Raw genomic sequence first — 14,128 nt, 5'->3', positions numbered from 1 at the left:
AGCCTACTTTGCCCAGGTTCTCAGCAAAACAAAAAAAAGAAAAGAAAAAAAGGAAAAATCATAATCTAATGAAATGCATCATCTAATGGATACTTTCTAGATTATTGCAATTGAAAGTGACGTGTGTAGGATAATTGGCCACAGCCTGCATAATTATAGCCAGGTTCTTGAGTCCTGATGGCCTATCATATATTTCTGGGGTACAGAATTTGGAAATAAGCCCAACGATTCTAGGCCAGGGTTACCCCTAGGGCCAACTTTGCCACGACAGTGAGGTACGAAGACCACAGGCTTTGGAGTCAGATAGACCGGCGTTCAAATCTCGGCTCCACCACTTACCAGCTTGGTGACCCTGGACAAGTTACTTTACTTCTCAGAGTTTCATATTTTTTTTCTGTAAAATGGGGATAAAAATAGTAGCTACATCATAAGGTAGTTGAGAGGCTTTTTTTTTTTTTTTTTCACAAAGTGTCTGGCACAAAGGAGGAATTTGGCCGATGGTAGCTATTATTTTCTGAGCATCATAAAATCTCTAGCAGCAATTTCCAACCTAGGAGATGCCCCCTCCCCAAGGTTAAGAGAATGTCCAGAAAATATGCCCCCTCAGACCCCTGGAATCCCCTCAGCTCTTCATCTGGAGACAGACTGAGCCGATCCCTGACCTTTTCCACTGCGAAGTGACTTCCTTCTGAGCCTCACTAACACCTTCCATTGCCACTATGGGGTGTGTCTAACAAACAATTCATACCCTTGTTTCATGACTGGCTTGCAAAAGCTTTTTCTGAGCCAGCAATTTCTTGGAAATAAAAGAGGACGCTCAAAGCTGGCCCTTCCCGTGTGACTCGGGTGCCGCTCTAGCGCCCGGCTCTGCCCCAGGCTTCTGCTGAAGCTCAGCAGCTGATAGCACTCCCTTCCATTTCCAGCACACTCACTGACTTTGTTGTTCCTGTGTTTTTTGTTTTGTTTTGTTTTTTGTTGTGTTTTTTTTTTAATCCGCAGCTGTGGTGTGATTTTGACAAGTCGATACCCTTGAAGAACCTGACTTTCAATTCCTCAGCTGTGTTTACAGATATCTGCTCCTACCCAGAGGTATTTATTTACAAGCTCCCCTTGATGAGACTTGGGCCTACCTATCTCCACCAACTCCAGATAAGCAGGACTGGCCAGAGGGCCTTAGAAAGGGCTCAAGAGGCCTGGTTCCCTTCTGCTGCCTCTTTCTCCTTTCTTTCTTCTTCTTCTTGCCCTTTTCTGCCTTTCCCTCTCCCCCTTATCGCTTCTGCTTTTCTTGTTCCTCTTTCTTTCTCCCTCCTATCTCTCTTTCCCATTTCCACTCTTTCCCCTCTCTCTCTCCCTTCTGCAGGCTCCCCTTTCCTTCCTTCATCATCTTTCCCTCTCTCCACCTTCCTCTTTCTACTCCTCTGTAAAATCCTGTAGCAGAATGTGCCATCATCGCCAGTATCTGGCAGGGCACGGTTATTGCTCCAACATGTTGGGTGCATTAAAAAGGAAGGAAAGAGGAAGGTTGGAAGGAAGGAAGCAAGCAAGCTAGTAAATCACAAAGCAGAAAACCACAACTAAACTTGAATCAAAGTGGTGTAGAGAATGCTCACAGCTCTGTAGGGTCAGGAGGCATCCCAACGAGGCAGGAGACCCACCTCCAGCAGAGTAATGTACGTCTGACCCTCTCTTGGCCACAGAGCTAGTGGTCTGGCCCTGGACCTTAGGGTCAGCCTTAAGGGGGAAGGGGAAGGTGGCCCAAGGCTCTGTTAGCCATGGCTCAGGCCTTCCACATGTGGGTACTGGACGTTCTGGTCAGAAGGAAGGAGATTTGGAATGTCCCATCACACCCCAACCAACGCCCACCCTGAGGATCCTGGGTAGACTCTTACTCTCCGAGAATCTGCTAGACCCAGAGACCCCCTACAACATGTGGGTGAAGAGGCTCTCTGCAGCCACTTCTAGAATCATCCAGGCTCCAGAATTGGTGTGAGGAATGTTCTGAATAGGGTAGCAAGCCTCACCTCCCCTCACCTCCAGTTATAGAGCACCTACTTGATATACTTAATTTCAGAGTCCTCAAGATTTTTGGTGTAGGGGCTACTATTATCTCCATCTTATAGATAATGAAACTAAGGCTGGAAAAGGTTAACTAACTTGTTCTGTGCCCCACCTGCCTACTCCCCTTTCTTCCTTCCTTCTTCTTATCCTTCCTCCCTTCTTATTTCATTCAGCTATCAAGGCTGGAACTGCAATTCAAACCATGTCTGACTTATTCTTGAGCCTGCACTTCTGAACCCAGGCCCATTCTCAAGAAGAGGAACTGGACTCTTCTTCTTAGGGAAAAGCAGGTCCTGTTCGAGGGCTACATGGGGCAGGCTGTGTGCTCTGGGACTTCCTCCCACCGAATAAAGAGGGAGTCCTGATTTAGTGGACTCTGTGGGCTACCAGCTCCCAGAGAACTCCCTGGCTCTGTGTGACGTTCCAAGAGGTAGTAAGTAGGCCAAGAATCTGATACTTACGCAAAGCTGGGTTTTACTCCCAATGAGCTCTCTCACTTGTTAGCAGTGGAACCTCAAATCAGTTCTCAATCTCTCTGAACCTCAGTTTCCTCATCTGTAAAGTAGGAAATATACCTTCTTCACCTGGCTGTTATGGAGCTAAGTACCATCATGTCCTCATGGTGCTTACCTTTATGAGTTGGCAAATGTTGAGTTTTAACATGGTGTCTGACGGGGAGTAGATGTTCATGAAATACATCTATGCCTCCAATTCACTCTAAATCAACACAGTATAAATTTCCCAAACCTGAATTTCCAAACTCGGAACCACAGTTCTTGTGGATTTGCCAGTCCTAAGAAAACAGTGGGTAAACTTTTTTGATCACACAGCTTCATCTCTGTGCCTTGGTTTTCTTATCTCTAAAATGAGGATAAAAGTAGTACCTCCCACATTGGGTGATTGTGATGATTCACTGAGTTAATTCATGTAAAGGGTTTAGAGTAATGCCTGGCACAAAATATCGGCTCAATAAGTGTCAGCCATTATTATGGTTATTTATTTTTTCCAGTAAAAAGAATTTGAGTGAGCATTGCTGATATATGTTTATCTATATGTGGCATACCTATACCACCATGTTGATATATCATGTGCACTATAAATCATACTCAAATGTAAAAATGTTAAAAGGTGAGATAAAATAAGTATGACTCAAAGCTTTGCTATTTTTCTCCGACAACCAAAGGATCATCTTGCCCAAATGTCAGGAAACTATGGCCACAGGCCAAATGCCCATTTATTACAAATTGTCTATGGTTGTTTTTATGCTACAAGAGCAGAATTGGGTTTTGGACGGATATGATATGGCCCACATAGCCAAAAATATTTACTATCTGGCTCTTCAGGGTCAAAGTTTGCTGATTCCCAACATCCCCTCAGGTGCAGGAGCTTAATGGCCTAAAATGAGGATCTGGACCCTTTCCATCACCAGCTTCTACAACTGCCTAATTTGACCTCCATCTGCCTTCCTGATATATATGGGTGTGCTAGAGATTCCGACAGATTTTTCTGCCAAACTAGAAGGACTCAGACATTCTGAAAGACTTAATCCTGGTCCCCATCACTTACAGGCATGTGCCCCCAATAGTTTCAATTGTCCGAGCCTCAGTTTCCTCTTCTGTATACTTGGCCTTTCTAACTCATCCAATGAGAAACAACATCCAGTTAAAAAAAAAAAAAAAACAAACCTGTTATTAAAGTAAATCATAGGATAGAGGCATAAGAGGGTATTATAATACATGATTCAAAGTATAATTTAGTTCTAAATTGGAAGCTTATCAGTTACTAAAAATAATGAAACAACAGCAAAAAAAAAAAAAAAGCCAAAATCCATTTATAATTTGCAAAGTAGTCTAGAAGAGGGAAAAGGGTTTTTTTGTAGGTTTGCAAAATGTATGCAGATCGCATGCATCATGAGGCCCGTTATCTCATACACCTGGATGTGGTCCTCAGGAGACTCAGTAGAGGAAACACTGCTCATTTCAGAAGGGGGCCCCTTTATTGTATGCTTTGGCACATCTGAATAAACAGTTAACTATGTTTGTAAAAGCAGTCAGAGCTTCCTATGGTTATAAAGGGCTTCAAGACCCAATTTTCCAAAGAGGTGTGATTATCTGTGTCTTTGCAGCTTTGCATCCTGGCTCATTCTCTCTTTCACACCTCTTCAGGTCCTACCCAGCCTTCAAGCCCATTGTTTCATTAATGTATCCTTTAGCGGGTCTAAGCCATTCAGAGCACTCTCTTTCCCATCTCACATGGGGGGTAGGATATCCTTCCCACCTCACAAATGTGTAAGCTGCTTTAGGGAGCATGAATAATATTGTATAATTCTTCAAATTTCCCCAAAGGACACAGGATTGGACAAAGCCCAAAGTCCATGTTTAATAATATTTCTTAGAAGAGAAAAAAGGTGTACTTCAGATGGGTTAATGGGAACAGGATTTACCCTCCCACCTGAAACAATTAACAGAAAAACAAATAAAATATATGAATAAACAGTTTTTAAGACACTGGACATAAGGCAAAGAAGGATCCCTGCAAGACATGAAGCAAATGAAGTGAGTCCTATGAGTGCCTGAGCTTTACGACTGATTCAGAGTTTGCAGATCATGGCTCAAGAATGGGGAACCAGAAGGAAACTGGTAGACTCCCTGATTTGTGAAGACAGGCCTGGGAGACCAAGGTGACTATAGTTTTCAGGACACTCTACTGGAGAGAAGAGAACTGCACAGAGAGAGAAACCCAGAGATCTGCAGAGGGTCCAGTCAGTGCATGCATGTGAAGAAATGGAGGCTGGGAAAAGAAACACCTGAAATAATTAGTGTCTGGCACTCACATAGGGCAGGAAATAGTGTTTATTCCTACCAGCCATACTGAAAAACACTATAATCCATGGGGCATTGAGTACTATTAGCCCTAGATTATATGCTGCTCTTGTCCTTCCTAAAATACCCTAAAAGTAAGGCCCAAAAAGATCAAACTATCTCCAACTAATTTAACTGTGTCCCAAAACAAATTTAAAGCATATTTATGGGAATATAAAAATATCCAGGATTCAACAAGGTAAAGTCAAAATGTCTGGCATCCAAACAAAACTTACCAGTTATATAAAGAAGGAAGAAAATATAACTTATAATGAGCGGGAAAATAAACCAATGGAAACCACCCCAGAACTGATGCATATGTTAGAATTACTAAACAAGGATGGTCAGATAGTTATTAGAACTGTATTCCAGATATTCAAAAACTTAAGTAAAGATATGGAAGATATATAAAAGTTCCCAATTGAATACCTAGAGGTAAAAACCATGATGTGTGAGATGAAAGCTCTCTGGATGGGATTAGCAATGTCTTAGACATTGCAAAAGAAAGAAAATAGTGAACTTGAGGGCATAACACCTGAAACTATCCAATACGCTATAAAAAGAGAAAAAAAAATGAATTAAAATGAAACAGCATCAGTAAGCTGCATATTCAGGCAGGATAATATATGTATAATTGGAGTCCCAGAAAGAGAGGAGAGAAAGGAAAGACAGAAAAAACTATTTAAAGAAATGATGACCAAAATTTGTTCCAAGTTTGATGAGAACTATTAATCCATAAATCCAAGAACTTCAATAAACCCCAAGCACAAAACACATTAAACACACACACACACACACACACACACACACACACAGGCACATCATCATGAAACTACTTAAAACAAGTAATAAAGACAAAATCTTAAAAGAAGCTAGGGAAAAAAAAAAAAACTGTTATATACCAAAGAACAAAGGTAAGAATTACAGTTGATGTTTCATCATGAACAATGCAACAAAATGAAAGTAAAGCAACCTTTATAAAGTTTTGAAAGATAAAAAATGTCAATTTAGAATTCTATCCTAGCAAAATTATATTCCAAAATGAAGGCAAACTAAAAACGTTTTTAGATATGCAAGAGCTGGAAGAATCTACAAAAAACAGACAAGCACAACAAGAATTGGTAAAGGAAGTCCTTTGGGCAGAACAAAAGGGACACCAGATGGAAATCCAGATCTACAAAAACAAATGAAGAGCAACAGAAATGGTGACTACATGGGTAAATATTTTTCCTATTATTTAAATCTCTTTAACAGATAATTGTTTACATAAAAACAACAATATTGTATGTAAAATATGTAAAAATAAAATGTGTAACAGCAATAGTATAAAGGCAGGAACAGGAAAATCAAAATATACCATTTTGAGATTCTTATACTGTATGTGACTTGGAATACTATCTCTTGAAGGTCGACCATGGTAAATTAAATAGATACTATAAATACTAAAATAATGGATAAAGTAACAAAACAATGAGTTACAGCTAACAGAGAAGAAAAAAATCGAATCATAAAAAATATTTATTCAATCCAAAAAAGGCCAAAAAATAGGAAAAATGAAATAAAGAACAGATGGGACAAATAGAAAACAAGTAGCAAGATTATAGAATTAAACCTAACCAAATAAAAAATGCAGTCATTAAACTAAAAAAATAAAAACCATATGATTATCTCAACAGAAGCTGAAAAAGCATTTGGCAAATTCTAATATTTGTGGTAAACATTAAAAAAAAAAAAAAACCTCTCACCAAACCAGAAAATGAAAGGATACTTCTTCAACCTTCCTGAAAGAACGTCTGCAAAATACCTACAGCTAACATCATACTTAATAGTGAAAGAATGCTTTCTCTTAAGATCCAAAACAAGATTATGCTTTCCCTTAAAATCCAAAACAAGACTATTTGAATAACTAATAGTTATACAAATGTATAACTATTGTTGTTATACATTTTATTTTTACATATTTTACATAAATCTACTCTCACCGTTTCTTTTCAACATCATCAATGCAATAGATGGAAAAAAGAAATAAAAGGCATATAGATAGGAATGGAAGACCTAAAACTCTCTGTATTCACAAATGCATCATTGTTTATCTAGAAAATCAAATGTAATCTACAAAAAAACTACTGGAACTAAAAGTGAGTTTTGCAAAATTGTAGGATACAAGATTGTATCCAAAAAGCAATTGCAGTTGTATATACTAGCTATAAACTATTAGAAATTGAATTTTTAGTACCATTTACAATAGCAACAAAACTGTTAAATACTTAGGAGTTAATCTGATGAAACATGTACAAGACCTGTATCCGGATAACTACAAAACATTGCAGAGAGAAATAAAAGAAGACCTAAGAAAATGGAAAGAAATATCTTCTTTATTGGTTGGAAGGCTCATACTTTTAAAATGTCAATTCTCCCAAAATAGATCTAAAATCAATGTAATCCCTGTTAAAATCCAAGAAGACTTTTGAGACACTAGTTCTAGAATTCACATGGAAATACAAAGGACCTAGAATAGTCACAACAACTTTGAAAATGTGCAACAAAGTTAGAAAAAAACACCTAAAAATGGATCATAGGCCTATATATAAAAATCTAAAACTAAAAATTTATAGAAGAAAACAAAAAAGTGTTTTTATGAGACCAAAAGCACTAATCACAAAGGAAGAAATTCATAAATTGGATGTTATCAAAATTTACAAACTTCTGCTCTTCAAAAGAATTGTTATGAGAATGAAAAAAAAGTACAGACTTGGAGAAAATATATTCAAAACATATATCTGATAAAGGACTTGTATTCAGAATATATGAGAACTCTCAAAATTCAATAGTAACACACACAAAAAAATGAATCAAGTTTAAAAATGAGCAAATGATTTGAAAAGACAGGCCATCAAAAAAGATGCACAGCAAATAAGCACATAAAAATGTAGCTCAACATCATTTACTCATTAGTTAAATACAAATGAAAACCACAATAAGATACCACTACACACCATTTAAAAGATGAAAATTAAAAGCCCTGACAATATCAAGTATTGGTGAGGATTTGGAGAGACTAAAACTCTCATACTCTGCTGGTGTAAATGTAAAATGGTGCACTTTGGAAAACAGTTGGGCAGTTTCTTGAAAAGTTAACTACACAACTACCATATTATCCAGCCATTCTACCCCTAGGTATTTACTCAAGAGCAAACAAAACATACATCCATACAGAGATTTGTGCCCAAATGTTCATATCAGCTTTATTGTAATACCCAACAACTGGAAACAACCCAAATGCCTATGAACACATAAATAGATAAATAAGCTATGGAGTAGCAATTCAATGGAATACTACTCTGCAATGAAAAGTAATGAAATTTTGAGATGTGTAATAACATGGATGAGTCTCAAAATCACTATGCTGACTGAAAGAAGTGAGACAAGAAAGAGTACATATTGCAGGATTCCATTTATTAAAAAAAGACTAGAAAATGCTAACTAATCCATAGTGACAGAAAAAAAAAATCAGTGGTCACCAGGGTTGGGGGAGGTAGGGGCCAGGATTACAAAGGGGTGCAAAGGAACTTTTACACACATTCAAAATCTTGATTGTGGTGATGGTTTCATGGATGTACATAGAGTTAAAACTTACAAAATTGTACACTTTAGATATATGTGGTTTATTGTATTTCAATTATGACTCAATAAATCTATTTAAAAATAAAATGCAAAAGAAGAAATTCAAAAAGAAAAAGAAAAAAGAAAATGAGAGAAAGACAGAGGAAGCAAAATTACAGGAAGTCTGCTACAGCCTATCTGGAGTCAGAAAATTTGGGCTTTGAACTCCATCCCTGATGCTTATAGCTGTGTGACTTTGAACAAGTTACTTAACCTCTTTGATGATGGAGATAAAAATTGTGCTGGGAATAAAAAATGAGGATAAAAATTTTGCCTATCTCATAGGTTTACAAGAGACTTAAAATGGAGAAGGCATGTATAGCCCTTAACACAGTTTCTGGTACATAATAAGTATTCATTTAAAATTAGCTATAATTATGATGATGAAGATGAGAGAAGAAAAGGGAAAAATCAGAAGAGGAAGAAGGGGAAGAAAAGCAAGAAGGAGCAGAAAAAGAGGAAGAGAAGCAATTAGAAGAAAGAACCTGTAATGATAAAACTGATTTTTAAAATTCCAAAAGTTACTATAAAAATTAGCTCATCCCTAAACTGTTGCCTTCATTTCTCTGGTTAACTCCTCAGGTGGGAATCTGAACCCTGAGTGATTTAAGAGAAAACTTTATTCCCTATAGTCTAATAGTCCCTGCAGGTATTCACGATAAAATTAGATTTTTTAACACTTCCACAGTTACAGACCTACCAAATACTTCAAACACCAGAATAAGTGTCAAATAGTTCCAATACAACTTTAGAACTTTTTCTGGTCTATCAGAAATGTATTATATAAGCTCATGAGCTTCAACAGAGCCAATTTTATGTGATGGCTTAATTTATAAAGGTAACCTTTTTTTTTCCCAAATGGGAATCAACTTTTGGAATTGCCTTTCCCAGGAATGGCTAAAAAACATTATGGTGCAAAATGATCCAGAAACACCACCACCTCCCTGAAACTTAGATTCCAAGTCTTTAAGTATGTTATTTGACCATGGGAAACAAAATAGTTTTGAATGACAGAGGCTGTGTGCTGATGCTAAACTAAAAGGACTCTTCCTTTTCCATTTACTTGCTGTGAGACCTTGGGCAGGTCACCTAACCTCTCTGAGCCTCGGTTTCCTCATCCATATAAGGGAATTATTAATATCTACCTCATAGGATTGTCAGGATCATGAACCAAGATAATACGTATAAAGCAGTCCATAAATATCAGTTTCCTTCCTCTTCTCTCCCTGACTCTTTCTTGCAGTTTTTGGTAGTACCAAATTTTGATTTTGAATTTAAGAATGAAGATTTGAATTTAAGAACTGCAGAAATTTGAATTTAAGAATGAAGAAAGGACTCTGACAAATAAAAAATACACAAGGTTTTATGCTATAAACATGATTGTTTACATAATTATGTATACAGCTTGTACCTAAAAGTTGAACAGGACAGAATTTTATGGCAATGTCTATCTTCTGGCCTCACCAAATATTCACAAAATGGGGACCATTTTGAGTTGTGTCATTCCCTTAGGGAGCCAGAGCTTCCAGACACTGCAGGCTTAGCAGCACTTGTCCTTGTCATGGTGGTTACTTTGAGGGGCAAGACCCTTCTTCCAACAATGCCATCGTGCTCCTTTTCGCTAATTGTTCTTAGCTGACAGCACATGCTTATAAAATGTGACCCACAATGTGAAATAATTATCATATGAGAATAATTTGACTTCTGGAAATCACCAAGATGTGTGATCTGGCTGGATATTACAGAGAGGCTTCATTTTTGGTATAATTCAAAACTGGAATCTGAAGATAATTTACAAAGATCTGAGCTCAGTGGTCACAGAAGTTGGTGAAGGGACTTCCAGGGAAGATGGTGGAGTAGGGGAGGCAGTGCTCACTCCTCCTCCAACAGCAGCTAGTGGATGGGCAGAAACTGTGTGAAACAATGGTCTTGGGACTATGGAGGCCAGGGAGCATGGTACAGCATCCAGGGAAGAGCAGAGCAAGGAGGCTGAGACACTGTGGTGAAAGCTGAGTAAGTCACTCAGTGGTGACTGCCAGAGCCCATCCCCTCTCTCGAGGGGAGCCACCTGGGGTTCGGTTCCTAGCTGTTCCTACAGACAGAGAGGAATGTGGAAGGCCTCTTCCTAAAGAACAGTGGGGGGCAAGGTCAAGGGCTTATCATGGCCCTTGATCAGCAAGTTTAGATCAGTGGGTCCCAACTTTGAGCTGCTCTGTCAGCCTACTGCAGTCAGGGATGGCCATGCCATTGTTTCAAACCACCCCTGACAGGGGCAAAGGCAATGGAAATTCAAAGCAGCAGGGCCTACACAGGGCTGCAGAAGAGTTTGCTTACGAGTGCCAACTGCTGGACAGGCCAGGAAAGTGCAGCTTCAGGAAGCTGTCAAAAGGACTTTGGCATCTTTCCTCACCCTCCCCTCAGGGCTCTTTGGAATGGTCTGCACCCCCTTAGTGGATCCCCAGCCCTGTTTTGGCTGGGAAACACTGACTTGGGAAAGTCTTATTTGGGATGACTCTCCTACCAGACTTTGCCCCCCAGGCAAAAGCAGCTAGAGGCAATAAAAGGAGACTTTAAAAAAAAAATTATAGAGGCAAAACAAAAACAACAGAATGGATCAAGAGAAGGGACAGAGGAAAGGAAGATTTCATCTGGAGGTGAAACAATTACAAAAAATGGTGCAATGTTAAAAATTATACTGCATACCCAGGACAAGAATCAAATGAAGAGGAGCTGAAAAAAATCTGATCAAACATGGGCAATTTTAAAGGTCTAAAATAAGTTGAACCAAGTGTCAAAAAGAGCCTCAGCACAAAGTCAGTCAACAATAAAACCCTAGGCAAGAGAGAGAAGCTGACCTTCAGAGTAAATTCATCAAGATAATCAGATGCTCAGACATCAGCAAAAAATTACAAGCCATACTAAGAAACAGGACGATATAGCCCAGTCAAATGAACAAATTAAAACTTCAGAGGAGACACAGAATTTGCAACAACTGATCAAAGATGTTCAAACAAATCTCCTAAATCAGTCAAGGACATGAAAGGAAACATGCCTAAAGAGATAAAGAGTATTAAGAAGACACTGGATAAGCATAAAGAAGAATTTGAAAGTATGAAGAGGAAAATAACAGAACTTATGGGAATGAAAGGCACAATAGAAGAGATTAAAAATATGCTAGAGGCATACAACAGCAGATCTGACAGGCAGAAGAAAGAATCAGCAAACTAGAAGAAAGGACAGTCAGAATGTCAAATGCCAAAGATAAAGAGAGAATCCTGAAAGCAGCAAGAGAGAAGTGATTCACCACATACGAAGGAATAGTAGTCAGATTAAGCCGATTTCTCATCAGAAACCATGGAAGTGAAAAGGCAGTGGTATGATATATTCAAGGTATTGTAAAAGAAAAACTGCAAGCCAAGAATTCTTTACCTGCAAAACTGTCCTTCAGAAATGAGGGAGAGTGAAAATATTCACAGATAACCAGAAACTGAAAGAGTTCGTCAATAAGAGACCAGCCATACAAGAGATACTAAAGGGAGCTCTGCAGTCTGAAAGGAAAAGACAGGAGAAAGAGGCTTGCAGGAGAGTGTAGAAATGAAGATCATCAGTAAGGGTAATTAAAAGGATAAAAAGAGAGACAAAAATAAGATGTGACATATAAAAACCAAAGTATAAAATGTTGAAGACAGCCTTTACGGTAATAACATTGAATGTTAATGGATTAGACTCCCCAACCAAAAGACACAGACTGGAAGAATGGATAAAAAATTATGATCCATCTAAATACTATCTACCAGACACTCATGTTAGACCCAAGGACATAAATAAGTTGAAGGTGAAAGGTAGGAAAAAGATATTCCATGCAAACAGTAACCAAAAATGAGCTGGGGGCGCTATATTAATATTGGACAAACAGATTTTAAAAGCAAAACTGTTATAAGAATCAGAGAAGGACACTATAAAGAAAAGGGACAATCTGCCAAGAAAAAATAACAATCATAAACATTTATGCTCCTAACCAGGGTGCCCCAAAATACATAAGGCAAACACTGGCAAAACTGAAAGGAAAAATATATGTCTCTACAATAATAATTGAAGACTTCAATTATCAATTTCATCAATAGATAGAACTAGACAGAGGATCAATAAGGAAACAGAGAACTTGAACAATATAATAAATGAACTAGACCTAACAGTCATATATAGAACATTGCATGCTGAAACAGGAGGGTATACCTTCTTCTCAAGTGCTCATGGATCATTCTCCAGGATAGACCATGTGAAGGGTCAGAAAAACAAGGCTCAATAAATTTAAAAGATTGAAATTATACAGAGCACTTACTCTGACCATAATGGAATGAAGTTGGAAATCAATAACAACTGGAGAATGGAAAATTCACAAATATATGGAGGTTAAAAAGCACATTCTTGAACAGTCAGTGGGGCAATGAAGAAATTGGAAGAGAAATCAGTAAATATCTCAAGACGAATGAAAATGAGAACACAACATATCAACATCCCATCATGTGGGATGCAGTGAAAGCAGTACTAAGAGGGAAATTCATATACCTAAATTCCTATGTTAAAAAAGAAGAAAATTAAAATCAAATATCTAACTGCTCACTTGGAAGAATGAGAAAAAGAACAACAAACTAATCCCAAAGCAAGCCGAAGGAAAGAAATAAATATTAGAGCAGAAATAAATGAAATTAAGAGCAAAAAAATTAAAGAGAATTAACAAAAACAAAAGTTGGTTCTTTGAGAGGATCAATAAAATTGACAAACCCTAAACTAGACTTACAAAGAAAAAAAGAGAGATGATGCAAATAAATAAAATCCAAAATGAGAGGAGGGCATTAATTCTGACCCCACAGAAATAAAAAGAATCTTAAGAGAATATTATGAATCATAGTATGCCAACAAATTAGACAACTTAGATGAAATAGACAAATTCCTAGAAATTTGAATAGTATAGGTGTACAACCTACACTGACAAAGACCTCGACAGACTAAACACAAGTAAAGAGATTGAATCAGTCATCAAAAATCTCACAACAAAGAAAAGCCCAGGACCAGATGGCTTCACAGGTGAATTCTGCCAATCATTCCAAGCAGAATTAATACCAATCCTGCTAAAATTCTTCCAAAAAAAATTGAAGAACACAGAACACTACCTAACTTTTCTATGAAACCAACATCACTCTAATACCAAAGCTGATAAAAATCCAACAAGAAAAGAATATTACAGATCAATTTCTCTAATGAATATAGATGCAAAAATCCTCGACAAAATACTTGAAAATTGAATCCAGCAGCACATTAAAAGAATTATACACCATAATCAAGTGGATTTTATCCCAGATATGCAAGGGTGGTTCAACACAATAAAATCAGTTAATGCAATGCACCACATTAACAAATCAAAGGGGGGAAACACATGATCATCTTGATAGATGCAGAAAAGGTGTTTGACAATCTCCCGCATCCTTTCTTGATTTAAAAAAACTTCAAAAGATAGAAATAGAAGGAAACTTCCTCAACATGAT

The 14,128-nt window shown here is 37.7% G+C and overlaps 1 protein-coding gene across 2 annotated transcripts in view; it reads left to right on the top strand.

The window, feature by feature from the left end:
- ADCY8 (adenylate cyclase 8) overlaps window positions 1-14,128 on the top strand; it is a 269,505-nt gene that overhangs the window by 196,434 nt on the left and 58,943 nt on the right. Inside the window, exon 11 of one of the 2 annotated variants that reach the window (XM_037803324.1) lies at window positions 1,000-1,089. The exons of the other annotated variant lie outside the window; for it this stretch is intronic. Coding sequence (XP_037659252.1) covers window positions 1,000-1,089 — 90 coding nt within the window. The remainder of the gene's footprint in view (window positions 1-999; window positions 1,090-14,128) is intronic. 2 annotated transcript variants of the gene reach the window in all.

Source organism: Choloepus didactylus, chromosome 14 (genome assembly GCF_015220235.1).
Source record: "Choloepus didactylus isolate mChoDid1 chromosome 14, mChoDid1.pri, whole genome shotgun sequence".
NCBI classification, from domain to species: domain Eukaryota; kingdom Metazoa; phylum Chordata; class Mammalia; order Pilosa; family Megalonychidae; genus Choloepus; species Choloepus didactylus.
This window is presented reverse-complemented; position numbering and strand designations above follow the sequence as displayed.